This window comes from Ranitomeya variabilis, chromosome 1 (assembly GCF_051348905.1).
Source record: "Ranitomeya variabilis isolate aRanVar5 chromosome 1, aRanVar5.hap1, whole genome shotgun sequence".
NCBI classification, from domain to species: Eukaryota; Metazoa; Chordata; class Amphibia; order Anura; family Dendrobatidae; genus Ranitomeya; species Ranitomeya variabilis.
This window is the reverse complement of record NC_135232.1, coordinates 265,582,284-265,598,383: the sequence shown is the minus strand read 5'-3', so window position 1 is coordinate 265,598,383 and position 16,100 is coordinate 265,582,284. Positions and strand designations below refer to the sequence as shown.

Below are 16,100 nucleotides of genomic sequence, written 5' to 3'. Positions count from 1 at the left end.
GATGTTTTAACTCAGTTTGACTTAAAATAACAATTATGTATAAAATATAAATTTTGAAGAACAACATTAGCTTTCTTTTGAGATATTAAGCGTGTTTTTATTATTTACCATTCTGGAGTTATGGCTTCATATGTCAGCTTTTTGGGCAAAAAAATCGGATTTTTTCAAACTTTGAGCGACGAGCGGCATGGGTTAACGTCGTTTGATCGAGCTCAAATTTTGGCTATCTCAATATCCGGAAAGGGGAATCATTTTGTGGGGTCCAGACGGACAAGATTCCCACATTTTTTCAAACCCATATAAGATCTGGTCACCCTAGTGTGTATACATAACACACAAAAACTAAGATGTTAACGCTTCAACCAACAATGAGATTTGTTTTGATGGTTGCTTTACAACTCTCTTGCCAACAGGGAACACAGACATTACTATCATGAAAAGGAACCTGTATTCCTTGTTTTTAGTACACTACTTTGCAGCCTAGTATCCTAGTGTCCAAGGAAATAGAATTCATACAAGTAAACGTCTTGATAAGTAAATATGTTTACTGACCAATTATATGACCTAGTATAATCCAGCCTCATGTACACAACTATTCACAGTGGGTGGAAACTTCTTTCCATACTAAGCAAACCCTTGCTACAGCTCTCACTGCAGCCTACAATCAATTTTACGAATATTGGATCAAAGCACATCATAAGACTCCTAAAACGTTCCACAACCAATGGCTCAAGAGCCACATGTGACTACTGTGTCTAATGGCATAATCATAGCACAACTCTGGTCACAGCCATATCATTGGCAGTTAAAGAGTCTAAGTCACCATAATATGCTGGTCTCTACATAAGGAGGTGTGCTACAATCACAACTTATCACCCCACCGATGGCGAAAATCACGGCCCACGGTTGGAACAGAGGGTTTAGCATGTGCACGGTCTCTCCACTCAAAGTCTACGGGGGTGATGGAAAAAGTGGAGTGCTGTGTAATGACATTGTGCATGCTCGTACACCTCCTAATTCACTGATCAGTGGGATTTCCAGAAAATTAGAAACTAAATCACCCATCCTGTGGATGTGTGATAAATTGGGATTGTTGCACGCTGCATATTTATGAAGCATCAGGGTATGTGCACACGTCAGGATTTCTTGCAGAAAATTCCTGAAGAAAACTGGACATTTTCTGCAAGAAATCCGCATGCGTTTTTGACACGTTTTTTGCGTGTTTTTTCCGCGTTTTGTTCCGGAGCTTCCCAACGCATTAAATAGCAGGAAAAACGCGAAAAATCCGCAAAATTAATGAACATGATGCATTTTTTACCGCGATGCGTGTTTTTTTTTGCGGGAAAAAACGCATCATGTGCACAAAAATCGCAGAATGCATTATAATTGATGGGATGCATATGTATGCGTTTTTATAGCGAAAAATTAAGAAAAAAACGCAACGTGTGAAAACAGCCTCAGACCTGCCATGGCCAGATGTTACAGCAAGTGGATGAAATCTATAGAAATCCAATGTCTGCTATGTATGCATGTGCGCCTGCGGATCACCAGCGCATCTTTTCAAGAGGGCGTTCTCATTTCCATTCTTCAGTAGCGCACCCCTCTTCAGCTTCCCAGGTAGACACTCCGGCATGCATGTTCGCACCAGTAATGTTAATCTGCTGGCCTGAATTGTGCACTACGGTTCACCTATATGAGCCAGTGATGCCTGCAGCAACGGAGGAGCACGGTGGCACTGAAGGTGGCCGGGATGAACGCTTGTAAACCCTACGCCTGTTTGGCCACCATTGATTGACTGCAGAGGTGAATGGTAACCTAGGTGCACACGTTCAGGAATCAGCGGCGCTTTGGAGGCAGCACATGTCCGCTGTTTCCAAAGCGCTGCCGGATATTGAACGCAGGTGAATCCGAATGTGATCACTGAACCGTGCAGATTCACAGTGTCCAATACATTGGACGGGTGAAATTTGTCTTGTGGAGGTTCGCGTCTCCGCAAGATAAATTGACATGCTGCGGTCTGGAGAGACGCCCCGCATATCGTCTCCGCGGGCATCAGTAGGAAGGAATTCATAGTGGGCATGGGATTTCATGAAATCCCATCCACTATGCTGTAACATCTGGACGCTGCGCAAGTACACAGCATCCAACCCGCAGCGTTTCCCGACCGTGTGCACCTACCCTAAGAGTATAAAAAGTAAGAATCTCTCCGTTCTTAATAACAAGGATTTTTCATGACAATCAAATTGCACCCTTAATAAGAATAAGGCTAGCTTCACATTGCGTTTGGGGGCGATCCGTTTAACGGATACGTTACTAACCGGCACTGACGCAATGTAACGGATCCGTTATTGAGCCCATAGACTTCCATTATCATAACGCATCTTAACGCATGTCAAAATCGGCATGCGTTAGTGATGGTCCGTTACTTTGTGACGCACCCTTGAACCCGGTGTACCGCCTTTTCGGGTACATTAGGTCTAACACACAGCGAACGGATGCATTCACTGTGCATAGACCTCTATGGCTAACACATGCCAATGCAATGGTACCATGTATTAGCACGATTGACGAAAAAGAGATTTTGTTTATCAGCGTTAGTGCATCTGTTTAACGGATGGCACTAATGCGATGTGAGCCGAGCCTAACCCTTTACATGCCACTGGTCATATGCTGGACACCATTCACACGAACAATCCAGCCAATCACCGGCCTCCGCAGTAACGTGACATCCACAGCCAGTGATCGGCAGCAGCGGTCCTAGAACATGCCCCTTCACCCGGGGCAGCACCGTGTAATAGCAGCTCAGCTACCACCATGACCGCAGGAGGGCGCAGCTGCCGGCAGGGGGCTCCGCATGAGGCGGCGAGACAGAGACCGCCGGTGCCTGCTGCTGCCCGGTGTGAGGGCCCAGCACACGGCCTCGCCGCCATCCCTCAGCCCCGGCCCAGTATCACGGCCGCGCCCCCACCGAGGACTCACCTGGCCGCAGCGGCTCAGTCAGGGTCAGCACAAGCAGGAAGAGGACAAGGAAGGTGCCGCTGTCCGGTTTGGGCACCATTTATCCTCCGTTCATCCTCCCGCCAGAGCAACGAAAACCGGACCCTCGCCGCAGGAGGGGAGCGTAGTGGGCGCCGGTCCCGGAGGTTATACACCGTCACCACAACAGAGCGCTAAACCTCCTGGAGGACACACGTCCCCTAATCCTACTCGGTAACGGGTAATGCACCGCTGCTCAGATCTCCGGGAACAAGATGGCGGCCTCCGTCCCCTCACAACAAACAGAACACAACGCAGCCAATCACAGCGCTCCGGGGGCGGGCTCTACGGTGGGTCACGTGACTCCGGAACTCACCGGCGTGTGGGCGGGGCTCAGCGGCAGCACGCGATTATCGCGACCTTGTAGTGTGTAGTAATGGAGCTAGAGGGGACGGTTAGTTATTGAGGAAGTCTGGACTCCGGTGCTTAGTGCCGGTCTGTGACTGCTGTCATGGCGGCGCACAACTATCGTCTCCAAAGTATCGGCCTGAGGTAAAGCAGGACCGGAAAATGGCGGCCCTAGAACAGTTTCTTGTTCAGCAATTTTTTCTTTTCTGTTTTTTATAGGTTTAACAACAAAAAATAATCATCAAAATAATAACATACAATGCAGCGAGGAGCCTGATGTGAATACACTTAAAAACAGCTACAGAAATCATAAAACTGGCACAAACATGGGCATCAAAGGGTGTTAAAAGGGTAAAATGCCTTTGGGCCACTGATCTCACCCTAAGAATACACAGACAGTGATGCCCTGCATCAAACCCTGGTCCCTCCAGCCTGGCCCAAATGGGTTCTGGGCATCAGAACTGGCATCAAAGTGGGCAAGGAGCCCATTTCCACAGGTTGTGTGAGATCAGTGGCCCAAAGTAATTTAACCCCTTAAAAACATCAGTTACTTATTCAAATGGCCCACTTAGATGCCAGTTCTGATGCCCAGATCCCATTTGGGCCAGGCTGGAGTGACCTGGTTTTCACGTGGGGCTCCTTGTTCTATATGTCTGCAGTGTGACATTCGTGGCCCAAAGTCATTTAACCCTTTAATTAACGCCCTTTGGTGCCCACTTTGATGCCCATTCTGGTGCCAGTTTTATGATTTCTGTAGCTGTTTTTAAGTGTATTCACATCAGGCTCCTCACTGCATTGTACGTTATTATTGTGATGATTATTTTTTGTTGTTAAACCTATAAAAAACAGAAAAGAAAAAATTGCTGAACAAGAAACCAACTTCAGCATCGTAAAATACATAGATACAGCAAAGCTGCCCAAAAGAAAGTGATTTCCTTGGCAACCAGTCACCACACCACTTTCATTTTCTAAACCACTCTGTTCAAATAAAAGCTGTGCTGTGATTGGTTGCTATGGGAAACAGTTTTTTCTTTTAGACGGTTTTGATAACTGAGCCCCATTATTCCAACAAACATGATGGAAGAAAGACGTGACTTAGGCTTCTTTCACACTAGCGTCGGGCTCGGCCCGTCGCAGTGCGTCGGGCCGAGGTTACCGACGCTAGCGTTATATACGCCGCACAACGGGGGCAGCGGATGCATTTTTCCAGCGCATCCGCTGCCCCATTGTGAGGTGCGGGGAGGTGGGGGCGGAGTTCCGGCCGCGCATGCGCGGTCGGAAAAAGCGGACCGTCGGTGGCAAAAAACGTTACATGTAGCGTTTTTTTGTGCCGACGGTCCGCCACAACACAGTGCAACCGTCGCACGACGGTTGCGACGTGTGTCAATCCGTCGCAATACGTCGCTTAATGTAAGTCTATGGGGAAAAAACGCATCCTGCAAGCACTTTTGCAGGATGCGTTTTTTCTGCAAAATGACGCATTGTGACGGATTGCAGTTAACGCCAGTGTGAAAGTAGCCTAAGCCGCCCGGATCCCGACCAATGCTCGGGTCTTATGCCACAGACAGGAGGAGGCCCATTCTTTATCGCTTTCACACATTTTTTTCCAAGTTTTTCTTATTTTTAGGCTTTTTTTATTTGTCATGTGCCAAAGTATTTTTGTAACTTTGTTTTCTGCTTGTTCGTCACTCGCTATATTGTTTGTTTTTTATGCAGATGTTTTAACCAGTTTATCAGTTACAACCCTAAAAAGTTGCTAAATTGTCTTGCAATGTCTGGCTCTTCCGCCTGGGTTAGTGGGTAGGGGGCATTTACACTGCAAGATAATTGTTAACAAGCATTCCTACAAACACTTGTTTCATGATTATCTTGCCAATGCAAACAGGCTGTCAATCATCCAATGAACAAGCAAAATGCTACATGTGAACACGGCCTCAGAGTTGCATTTTTCTGGATTTAATAGAAAAAAAAATCAATCCATTGTTTTACGCCATTTATCGATCACCTCAATTAATCTGTTAACGTTATTGTATAAGAGGTTACAATTACAAGGAGACCAACTATGTTATTTGCTGATGTATTTTGTTAAAAAAAATTTTTTAAAGTGCATTAAAAATGAAATTTTTAATTGTCATTATTTTTCAGTAATTTTATAGTGAGAAAAAAATCTGACTTATTTTCCCTATAGGACACTTGTTCAGAAATGCACTGTTATATAGAGATGTATCTCTATGTATCAGTACAATCTGCTCGTGATTTAGGAGAATACACTGCACATTCAAGTAGAAAAAAATTCTTATACCTATCAGTGCAGGCTGTAGGTTGTAGATTTTACTGCTGCTTTTAATTACACAGGTTGCGGGTTCGATTCCTGGTGAGATCAATAAATGAGATGGATTAGGATAGGGCATCAATGTCCGATTGTCCGGGGTCCGGTACTTTGCACCCCTGCTGATTAGCTGATCCGCAGAAAAATCCGCAACGTGTGCACATAGCCTCACAAGCCACAGCCACTTCAAGTAGACGGACAAGCTCCGCAAGTACTTCCAGCGGCTGGCACTGATAACCGTTGATCAGCATGGGGTGCCAAGTGCCAGACCCTGGATGATCAGACATTGATGCTCTATCCTAAGGATAGAATATCAATTTAAAAGTATTAGACAACCTCTTTAATTGAACGTACAAATGGAAAGAGCAGAGATGCCGGCACTGCCCTTCGAAGAGGAGCAATGAAGACATCGCATAATGAGTAGTAGTCGAGACACAGCCCTGACCTCCCAGGACATCTCCCCCCCAAACTGGGACAGGTCGCTGGATCTGGGATGGTTGGGAGCAATGCTGTGGATACATTTGCACCCTTTTTATTATGGTTACAATAGCTAGCAATTTTCTCAGTTCATAATGTTTGTATGATTGCCAGTAAGCAATTCTATTGATGTATGTGATAGCATTATCAAAATATTCATATTTTCTGTCCTGATTTACAATAGGTAATTGGTATTATCAATATATTTACATCTCATCTTAGTCTACAGTAGGTACTATTTTTTTTCGGAGGCTGGTTATTTTGGTATATGTAACATCTGCACATCATACTAATATATTTTCTATCGAGCAAGCTTTATGGCTAGTGTGAGGTAGCGGGGGGGCGGAGGGCGCCCAAGTCCGCTGGCCGGAATCGCATGGACAAGGGATCGTCCCACCTAATGCCCGCTCTCCCGTTAACGTGGGCATAACGCTACTCAGACAAGACAGGGTGAGGGTAAAACAGTGTGGCAATGCTTTATTGAACCACAAAACAGGCAGATAACATCTAGAGCAGTCCCAGCAAAATACCCCAAGATGGTGCACATTACAGAGTCTCACCCTTCCGCTCACCCGCCGGGATAATGGCAGATGATACGTCATAGCTCCCAGGGTCAGCTACACCTGTGGTACACACGCAGAGAGGAGGTAACGACAAGTGTAGCATGATGACAGTCCATAGAGTCCATACAAGGTACAAAGCCAGTCAACACGAAAGTCACCACCTGGCTTATCCAAACATCTCCATGGAACCAAGCGACCAGCGGGTCCCAATCCTGGCTTTCTCCAAATGTATCCATGGTTCAGCGATGGTCAATGGAGCAGTTCTGTGTCCTTCCAACCAGCGCCGAAACCCCCTATGTTGTTTCCTATAGAATGATAGATCCATGTCCCTCGTCATGGCGCCATGATGGATTGGCTGCAGTCCTGTCTCTCGCCCGTTGGGTGTTTTGCAGAATGTCCAGCTATGTCGATCTGTCTCTGAGTCTCTTTTTACAGAGGGATGTAACCTATTTTTAGATTTACCCAGTATCCTTCAGTCCACACTGACAGATAAGGAGAAGAATGGTGATGACCAAGTTGCCTTGTTTGATTATGTAATCTATTTGCATAGATTTTACTCCTCAGTTTTAAAAAGCAACAAACTATCTGTGCTAGACAATGTATCATTAGTAGTGTTGAGCGATACCGTCCGATACTTGAAAGTATCGGTATCGGAAAGTATCGGCCGATACCGGCAAAGTATCGGATCCAATCCGATACCGATACCCGATACCAATACAAGTCAATGGGACTCAAGTATCGGACGGTATTCCTGATGGTTCCCAGGGTCTGAAGGAGAGGAAACTCTCCTTCAGGCCCTGGGAACCATATTAATGTGTAAAAGAAAGAATTAAAATAAAAAATATTGCTATACTCACCTCTCCGAGGGAACCGGCAGCGTTGTTTGCTTAAAATTCGCGCTTTTCTTTCCTTTACGTGAAGTCCCGGCTTTGTGATTGGTTGCGTCGCAGTCACATGGGCGACGCAACCAATCACAGCAAGCCGTGACGTAATTTCAGGTCCTTAAGGATTTTAAAATTACGTCCCGGCTTTGTGATTGGTTGCGTCGCAGTCACATGGGCGACGCAACCAATCACAGCAAGCCGTGACGTAATTTCAGGCCCTTAAGGATTTTAAAATTACGTCCCGGCTTTGTGATTGGTTGCGTCGCAGTCACATGGGCGACGCAACCAATCACAAGCCATGACGTCACGGGAGGCTGGACACGCGCGCATTTTAAAATGCGCGCTTGTCCAGCCTCCCGTGACGTCCCGGCTTGTGATTGGTTGCGTCGCGGTCAACCAATCACAAGCCGGGAGGCTGGACACGCGCGCATTTTAAAATGCGCGCTTGTCCAGCCTCCCGTGACGTCCCGGCTTGTGATTGGTTGCGTCGCGGTCAACCAATCACAAGCCGGGAGGCTGGACACGCGCGCATTTTAAAAATTTTAAAATGCGCGCGTGTCCAGCCTCCCGGCTTGTGATTGGTTGACCGCGACGCAACCAATCACAAGCCGGGACGTCACGGGAGGCTGGACAAGCGCGCATTTTAAAATGCGCGCGTGTCCAGCCTCCCGTGACGTCACGGCTTGTGATTGGTTGCGTCGCCCATGTGACTGCGACGCAACCAATCACAAAGCCGGGACGTAATTTTAAAATCCTTAAGGGCCTGAAATTACGTCACGGCTTGCTGTGATTGGTTGCGTCGCCCATGTGACTGCGACGCAACCAATCACAAAGCCGGGACGTAATTTTAAAATCCTTAAGGACCTGAAATTACGTCACGGCTTGCTGTGATTGGTTGCGTCGCCCATGTGACTGCGACGCAACCAATCACAAGCCGGGACTTCACGTAAAGGAAAGAAAAGCGCGAATTTTAAACAAAGAACGCTGCCGCTTCCCTCGGTAAGGTGCAGGCTGCGTCGGAGAGGTGAGTATAGCAATATTTTTTATTTTAATTCTCTCTTTTACACATTTTTACATTAATGTTGTTTCGATACCGATACCCGATACCACAAAAGTATCGGATCTCGGTATCGGAATTCCGATACCCGCAAGTATCGGCCGATACCCGATACTTGCGGTATCGGAATGCTCAACACTAATCATTAGCATATCAGTAGACCTCACTATTCATCCAGGATAAGAGCACATTATGTTATATCAAATATCAGCTTACAAGTCAATAGTCCAAGCTTACACAAACAAAAGTCTGTTTTCTTGACCCACCAGAAAACAACACTTAAATCCAAAAGCCAACATACAGATAAAAAGTCAATTCTTCTTGGTTTGCTAAATATAGTCATCTGGGTAATTACGATATAATATTGTTTCTTCACAGCTAGACTGGTGATATGCCATCTATCTGACTGCTAGGGAACTTGGGTTATTAGTGAAAGACAACGAGGCACAAGGGCTCCGTATCTCATTCATCTTATGTAGAATTCTGTTAGGTAGGGAATTTACTTAGACATTTCTAGGGATATCCTAGCATACATATAACCTACCCACTCTTCCCTATTGTGATTTATACTTTGTATAGTGCCTTATTTTAGGGATCCTTCTATATTATTTCAAAATACTCTTTCGGTGATTAATTTGTATCTTCGTTCATACTGCACCCACACACACAAATGATACACCATTTGAAAGGTAAACTTGCCCCCTTCAGCAAGAAAATTGCCAAACAAACCACACATTGACGATGTTATCACAAAGTACATTTTAACCATTACTTTTCATAAAACTGCAATAAGGAAAAATGACCTGCAGGTGGCACCACACTACACCAAAGCACAATACCACAAAGTTGAAACAAATCCTAACATTTGCTTTGGGGGCTTTTCAGCTTGCCGAACTCCTTGCCCAGCCAATTTCAGGCAGGTACATATAAAATATTTGCTACATATGTGGAAGTAGAATAAAAGTAAAACTTTACCTGTTTAAGACTTCAGCTTTAAAACTGTAGATATAAATGAATGCAGCCTAAAAGGGACGGACAGGTTCTGAACCATCAGATTTTCCGTATTATTGGATAGTCATTGAAAAGTCTATCTTCCTTCTAAGGTTGCAGCTTATTGGTGACCTGGAGTCACCTCTGGTTCGAAGTAGAAAACTGCAGCATTGACATAACTCAGACTGTACATTGTATCCTGATGGGTGAGATTGGTTGAAACAGCCTTGCAAAAATTGAACAACAAAAAATCCAACCGTAGGGAAACAAAAAAGGTAAAATAATCTGTAGATATTACTTTTTTTTTTTAAAAGGGATATTGCCAATTATTACACAATGGTGTAAATACGCTCAGCTGTGGGGTCACTGCTGTACAGGGAGCTGCTCCGTTCACACACATAGGGCTGTGTTGCACTTCCCTACACTGCAGATAGATGGCAGTGCTGCTGTGGAGGGGAGAAAAAATGCTGCTGCCCCTGTTCTTTTGCAAGGTCCTGACAAGGTCTGATCAGTAAGTAAAATACCATTATGTTTAATGTTGGGGGATCTCCTTTAGGCTGGAGTCAAACACAACTTATAAAAAATCGGTTCGTTTTACACGGACGAGAATTGCCGAAATGTTTCCTGAACAGTGATCCGTATGTCATCCGTGTGCAATGCGAGGATGCGATTTTCTCGCCGGCTTGCAAAATGGACATATAATGGATCCATGGGCTCAAATATTCGTGAAAACATATAGTATATATATATATATATATATATATATATATATATATATATATATATATACATACTGTATATGTCAGTGACACACATACCTCTATGTGTTCATCATCTCATTAAATACATTTGCATTTGACCAACTTGATTTTCCTGAAATTGCCTGCGCCCCCGACAACCAATGTGCGAAAATTTCGCATAGGCCAACTAGTATGTTTTAATAAGAGAAGTTGTTTTTCAAGAAATATATTTTTTAGTGTAAGCATTGATTTAAAGGGAACCTGTCACCTCAAATTGGCGGGATATTTAAATGACTTTTTACCGGTCCAATGGGCGGCGTTTCATCTTCATTTCTCCACCTTGTCCGTCCCTGTTGTCCGCAATATGTTAGTGAATTAGAGTACGTGTGCGCCGTAGTTGCCGCTTGCGCAATGCAATCTTCGGTCACGCACGCGCAGTATGCTTTGCCTAACTGCGGGCAAAGCCGCATTACTGCGCATGCGCCCGTGCACTATGTCCCGGAAGTATTTTGCTGTGTTGCGGGACATAGTGCGCGGGCGCATGTGCAGTAATGCTTTTCGGCTTTGCCCGCAGTTGGGCAAAGCATACTGCGCGTGCGCGACAGAAGATTGCATTGCGCACACACCAACTATGGCGCACACGTACTCTAATTCACTAACATATTGCGGACAACAAGGACGGACGGGGTGGAGAAATGAAGATGAAACGACGCCCATTGGACTGGTAAAAACTCATTTAAATATCCCGCCAATTTGAGGTGACAGGTTCCCTTTAAGTCCATGTGCAGACACATGTATGTTATTATGCTTATATAGCACCATCATATTCCACAGCTTTTTATAGACATTATTATCCCAATCAGTATGTCCTCAAAGTGTGGTAAGAAACTCACAAACACGGGGAGAACATGCAAACGCCTTATAGATATTATCTTTGGTGGGATTAATCCAAGACCCCAGTGCTACAAGGCTACAGTTCTAACCACTGAGCCACCGTGTCACCCAATAAGTCTTATGTTACAGTTTACTTTTTGCCAGCATTGTGAAATCAGAGTACAGAGTATTGTGACATCACTTCACTCTAGAACACATACAAGCAGTAGGAAAATCAGCAGTTACAATGCAGTGGAATAACATCTCAGCCAAGCCTCAAGCACTCATGGATGACTCTGCTGTACTGAAAAGGAAAGGCTACACGGTTGGCATCATTTTGGGGCAAGGCTCATATGCCAAAGTTAGGGCAGCATTCTCTGAACACCTGAAATGTTGTGTTGCTGTGAAGGTTATTGATCGTAACAAAGCTCCACCAGATTTTTTGCAGAAGTTCCTTCCTCGTGAAATGGAGATCGTGACTGTCATGAACCATCATTCTATCGTAAAGACATATGAAATCTTTGAGACTTCCGCAGGCAAAGTCTACATTGTAATGGAATTGGGTGCCCAAGGTGATTTGTTGGAATTCATTAAGAACAGAGGACCAATGCCAGAAGATGTGGCACGCAAACTGTTTCATCAACTGGCATCAGCCATAAAGTATTGCCATGATTTAGATATTGTCCACAGGGATCTGAAGTGTGAGAATATTCTATTAGATAAAGGGTTCAACATTAAACTTTCAGACTTCGGCTTTGCTAGACGTATAGACGATAACCATAAGCCGGTCCTCAGTAAAACATTTTGTGGCTCAGCAGCTTATGCAGCTCCAGAGGTCTTGCAAGGAATACCATATGAGCCCAAAGTCTATGATATCTGGAGCCTTGGCGTGATACTGTTTATAATGGTCGCTGGTTCAATGCCATATGATGATTCCAACATTAAGAAGATGTTACATGTACAGAAGGAACAGCACATAAATTTCCCAAGTTCTAAACATTTTTCAAGTGAATGTAAAGATATCATTTACCGAATGCTTCAGCCAAATGTAAGGCAACGTATTACCATTGATGAAATATTGAACCATAAATGGCTCCAACCCATCGCAAAAGCCAAAGAATCAGGCAATACCCTACTAAGCAAAAAGGTTGTGAAACCTGCAGACCAGACTGCTGTTTTCAAACAAGATTCCAAAAACCCAGATAAAGCTTCTGATGACTCTCTAACAATACCAACAGTTTATGGGGTGGCAAATGTCCAAGAAAGTCTTGTGCAGGAAGATAAAGATAGCATGGCATCAGACACAAGCACATCGGATGAGTCTATGAAAACTTCAGCTTGAATCCTACAGTGTAATCTGGTCAATGCCATGTTGCTTATTAAAAATTAAGATGAAAATGGGTTTTCCCGAATGCTTAGTTTATTTGTTGTCATTTTACAAAGGGGAACAAACCAGATAGCAAGTTGTCACCTATCATAGCATTAGATGATAAATTGGTAGGACCACCCTCGCTCCAGAGATGGGCTCTATACTGCCCCATCTGAATGCAGCGGTCAATCAATTCAATGTGTCACGACTACTGGTTACGGGAGAGCTGCACGCCGCAGCAAGGGAGCTGAGAGCAGAGTGGCAGGGAACTCACCGGGTAGCAAACAGGACTTGAACCACGTGACGGAAGGAGGTGGCCAAGGGTGGCGTCAAACGCCGGGGTGCAGAGGAGACGATATACACTGAAGAGTAGTTAAACGTGCCAGGATCAAAACCAGGAGATAACGACGTAACCCAGGGGTGAGGAATAGTCAGAAAGGGAGTCAAAGGTCAGAAAACCAGCAGACCAAACAACCAGAGTAAAGCACGGAGAGCAAAGCAAGCAAATGCAAACCAAGCACACGCTCAAGCGGTCAGACAGTCACAGACTAAACGAAAGTATAGTTGACTGGGAGTCAAAGTCTGGAGTGTGTATAAATACCCCTCCCAGATCCAAAGAGAGGACAGCAATATTAACCCTGAGAGAGCAGGACAAGAACCATGTCCTATACCATGACACAATGTTTATGGAACTGTATTTGGCTTTCTCTACCAGACAATGAATACAAAAGGTGGTGCACATTCTCAACCACTGCTCTATTTGGGTGGACACTACACAGCCTACTTTTCTGAATCGATGGTGTCCAAGCAGTGGAACAACAGCAACCAGAAAGTCATCACCTATCTTATCTTGATACAAATCCTTTAATGGAAAATTAAATTTCCCAATACAGCTTCCTAAAACCATGATATCCAACTTAACTTGATCCTATTTAGGAGAATTATATTTTAGTATAGGTAAAATGGAAACTTAAAAGAACAAAACCAAATCCTAAAGCAGAGGTCTCAAACTGCATTCCTCGAGGGCCGCAAAAAGGTCCTGTTTTCAGGATTTCCTTGTACTGCACAGGTGATAAGTTAATGACCTGCACAGAATGATTCCAGTACCTTGTGCAATGAGAAGAAAATCTTGAAAACACGCATGGTTTGAGGCTCTCGAGGAATACAGTTTGAGACCCCTGCCCTAAAGTGTAGAGAATTCACATGATCAACCAAACAACAAATCTCATTAATTACCAAAGTAGGACCATCCGATGTTCAGTATTATGGCTTAAATGGGTATTCCTATCTCCAAGATCCTATCCCAATAGTTGCTATAATAAAATTACCAAATACCTACAATTAGGCAATTGCAGTAGCTTAGGAATCCAAGGTTACGACCACTCATTTAGTGACAGCTGTTAGTGGTTGTAACCATGGATACCTAAGCTACTGCAATTCTCTGCACATGGTGTAAGTGAAATGGCTACTCATATAAACTATGCTACATTTCTAATTGGAGGTATTTGCTAAATGGAGATAGGAATACCCCTTCATGACTTTGGACATACCCAGTACAATCAAAAAGACGAATGTAAATAAAAATGGTATAGGTGATAAACATCATCTTGACTTGCAAAAAATAAGCCACCACACGGCTCTCAGTGGAAAAATAAAGTTATAGCTCTCAGAATAAAGCAATGCAAAAATAAAGCTTTTTTTCTATAAAAGTTTTTTTATAGTGTAAAAGCGCCAAAACATAAAGATATAAATGAGGTATCGCTGTAATCGTACTAATCCGAAGAATAAAGTTGCCTTATCAATTTTACCACTCGCAAAGCGGTATTAAAAAAAAAAAAAAAAATCAATTCCTGAATTGCTGGTTTCTGTTCATTCTGCCTCCCAAAAATTGGAATAGAAAGTGATCAAAAAGGTTATTTACCTGAAAATGGTACCAATAAAAATGACAACTCGTCCCGCAAAAAAACAAACTTTCAAATAACTGTTGGCCAAAATATGGAAAACTTACAACTCTCAAAATATGGCGATGCTCAATAAAAAAGTCTTTTAGCGTGTGACAGCTGCCAAACATAAAAAAATGAAAGAAATCTGGTATATAATTACATCAAAGAAAAAAGTTGTCTAATCACTTATACAGTGCGAGGAACAGCGTAAAAAATAAAACCAATTCTTCACCTGCTGTTTTGTTCATTCTGCCTCCCAAAGATCGTGGTAAGGCTCGGCTTATTCTGTGGTCTACGCTGAGTGCTTACACAGGATTTTCCGTGTAAATCTCTAAAATACATGATTCAGACGGAACCCCCGCCAGAAGATTCACTATAATGAGGCGGATGGGGACACTGGACGCCATCTGGTCTATCATCTGGAGGTGTCAATCATTTTTGGCGAGCATAAAAGCGCAGTTGACCACTCTTTTGAGCACCTCTAAAGGAGACCGCTGAACAGAGGCCAGACGGAGTCCAGAGTAACTCTGCTGCCTCGTTATATTGAACTAGCTATTGAACCCGTTCTACGCCCGGGTGGCGAGCATTTATATTGGTATATGGTCTCCATCCTGGTATGTGCTGCTCCCATCCTGCTCCCCCATCCTGTCATGTGCTGCTCCATCCTGCGCCCCCATCCTATCATGTGCTGCTCCATCCTGCGTCCCCATCCTGTCATGTGCTCCCATCCTGCGCCCCATCCTGTCATGTGCTCCCATCCTGCACCCCCATCCTGTCATGTGTGCGCCCCCATTCTGTCATGTGCTGCTCCCATCATGCGCAATCATTCTGTCATGTGCTGCTCCCATCCCGCGCCCCCCATTCTGTCATGTGCTGCTCCCATCCCGTGCCCCCATTCTATCATGTGCTGCTCCCATCCCGTGCCCCCATTCTATCATGTGCTGCTCCCATCCTGCGCCCCCATTTTGCTGTAATGTGCTGCACCCATTCTGCCTGTTCCTGTTTCCATTCTGCCATATGTTGCTCCCATCTTTCTCTCTCCGACTCTACTGCCCAAGTGCGGCTGTGCTGAGTGCGGGCGGCTGTGCTGAGTGCGGGCGGCTGTGCTGAGAGCAGGCGGCTGTGCGTGGCTGTGCGTGGTGGTGCTGAGTGCGGGCGGCTGTGCGTGGCGGTGCTGAGTGCGGGCGGCTGTGGTGAGTGCGGGCGGCTGTGCTGAGTGCGGGCGGCTTTGCGTGGCTGTGCTGAGTGCAGGCGGCTGTGCTGAGTGCAGGCGGCTGTGCGTGGCTGTGGTGAGTGCGGGCGGCTGTGCGTGGCTGTGCTGAGTGCAGGCGGCTGTGTGTGGCTGTGCTGAGTGCGGGCGGCTGTGCTGAGTGCGGACGGCTGTGCGTGGCTGTGCTGAGTGCGGGCGGCTGTGCGTGGCTGTGCTGAGTGCGGGCGGCTGTGCGTGGCGGTGCTGAGTGCGGGCGGCTGTGCTGAGTGCGGGCGGCTGTG

At 45.1% G+C, this 16,100-nt stretch overlaps 3 protein-coding genes across 4 annotated transcripts in view; 2 read left to right on the top strand and 1 right to left on the bottom strand.

The window, feature by feature from the left end:
* LOC143793622 (uncharacterized) overlaps nucleotides 1-437 on the top strand; it is a 3,465-nt gene extending 3,028 nt beyond the window's left edge. Inside the window, exon 4 of the mRNA XM_077280683.1 lies at nucleotides 414-437. Within this exon, the coding sequence (XP_077136798.1) occupies nucleotides 414-437 (24 nt within the window). The remainder of the gene's footprint in view (nucleotides 1-413) is intronic.
* DGCR2 (DiGeorge syndrome critical region gene 2) overlaps nucleotides 1-3,477 on the bottom strand; it is a 139,551-nt gene extending 136,074 nt beyond the window's left edge. Inside the window, exon 1 of one of the 2 annotated variants that reach the window (XM_077293449.1) lies at nucleotides 2,980-3,477. In XM_077293449.1, the coding sequence (XP_077149564.1) occupies nucleotides 2,980-3,058 (79 nt within the window). In that variant the 5' untranslated portion in view covers nucleotides 3,059-3,477. The remainder of the gene's footprint in view (nucleotides 1-2,979) is intronic. The other variant, XM_077293450.1, reaches the window with a different exon arrangement.
* An 8,027-nt stretch (nucleotides 3,478-11,504) lies between these two features.
* On the top strand, nucleotides 11,505-12,709 carry TSSK2 (testis specific serine kinase 2). Its single transcript, XM_077280847.1, has one exon. It carries the CDS (start codon nucleotides 11,545-11,547, stop codon nucleotides 12,637-12,639), a length of 1,095 nt encoding a protein of 364 aa, XP_077136962.1. The 5' UTR covers nucleotides 11,505-11,544; the 3' UTR covers nucleotides 12,640-12,709.
* The last annotated feature ends 3,391 nt before the right edge of the window (nucleotides 12,710-16,100 follow it).

Bases quoted from the DNA above. Each gene is read 5' to 3' on its own strand.
- TSSK2 (XM_077280847.1), top strand. From the start codon at position 11,545: ATGCAGTGGAATAACATCTCAGCCAAGCCTCAAGCACTCATGGATGAC.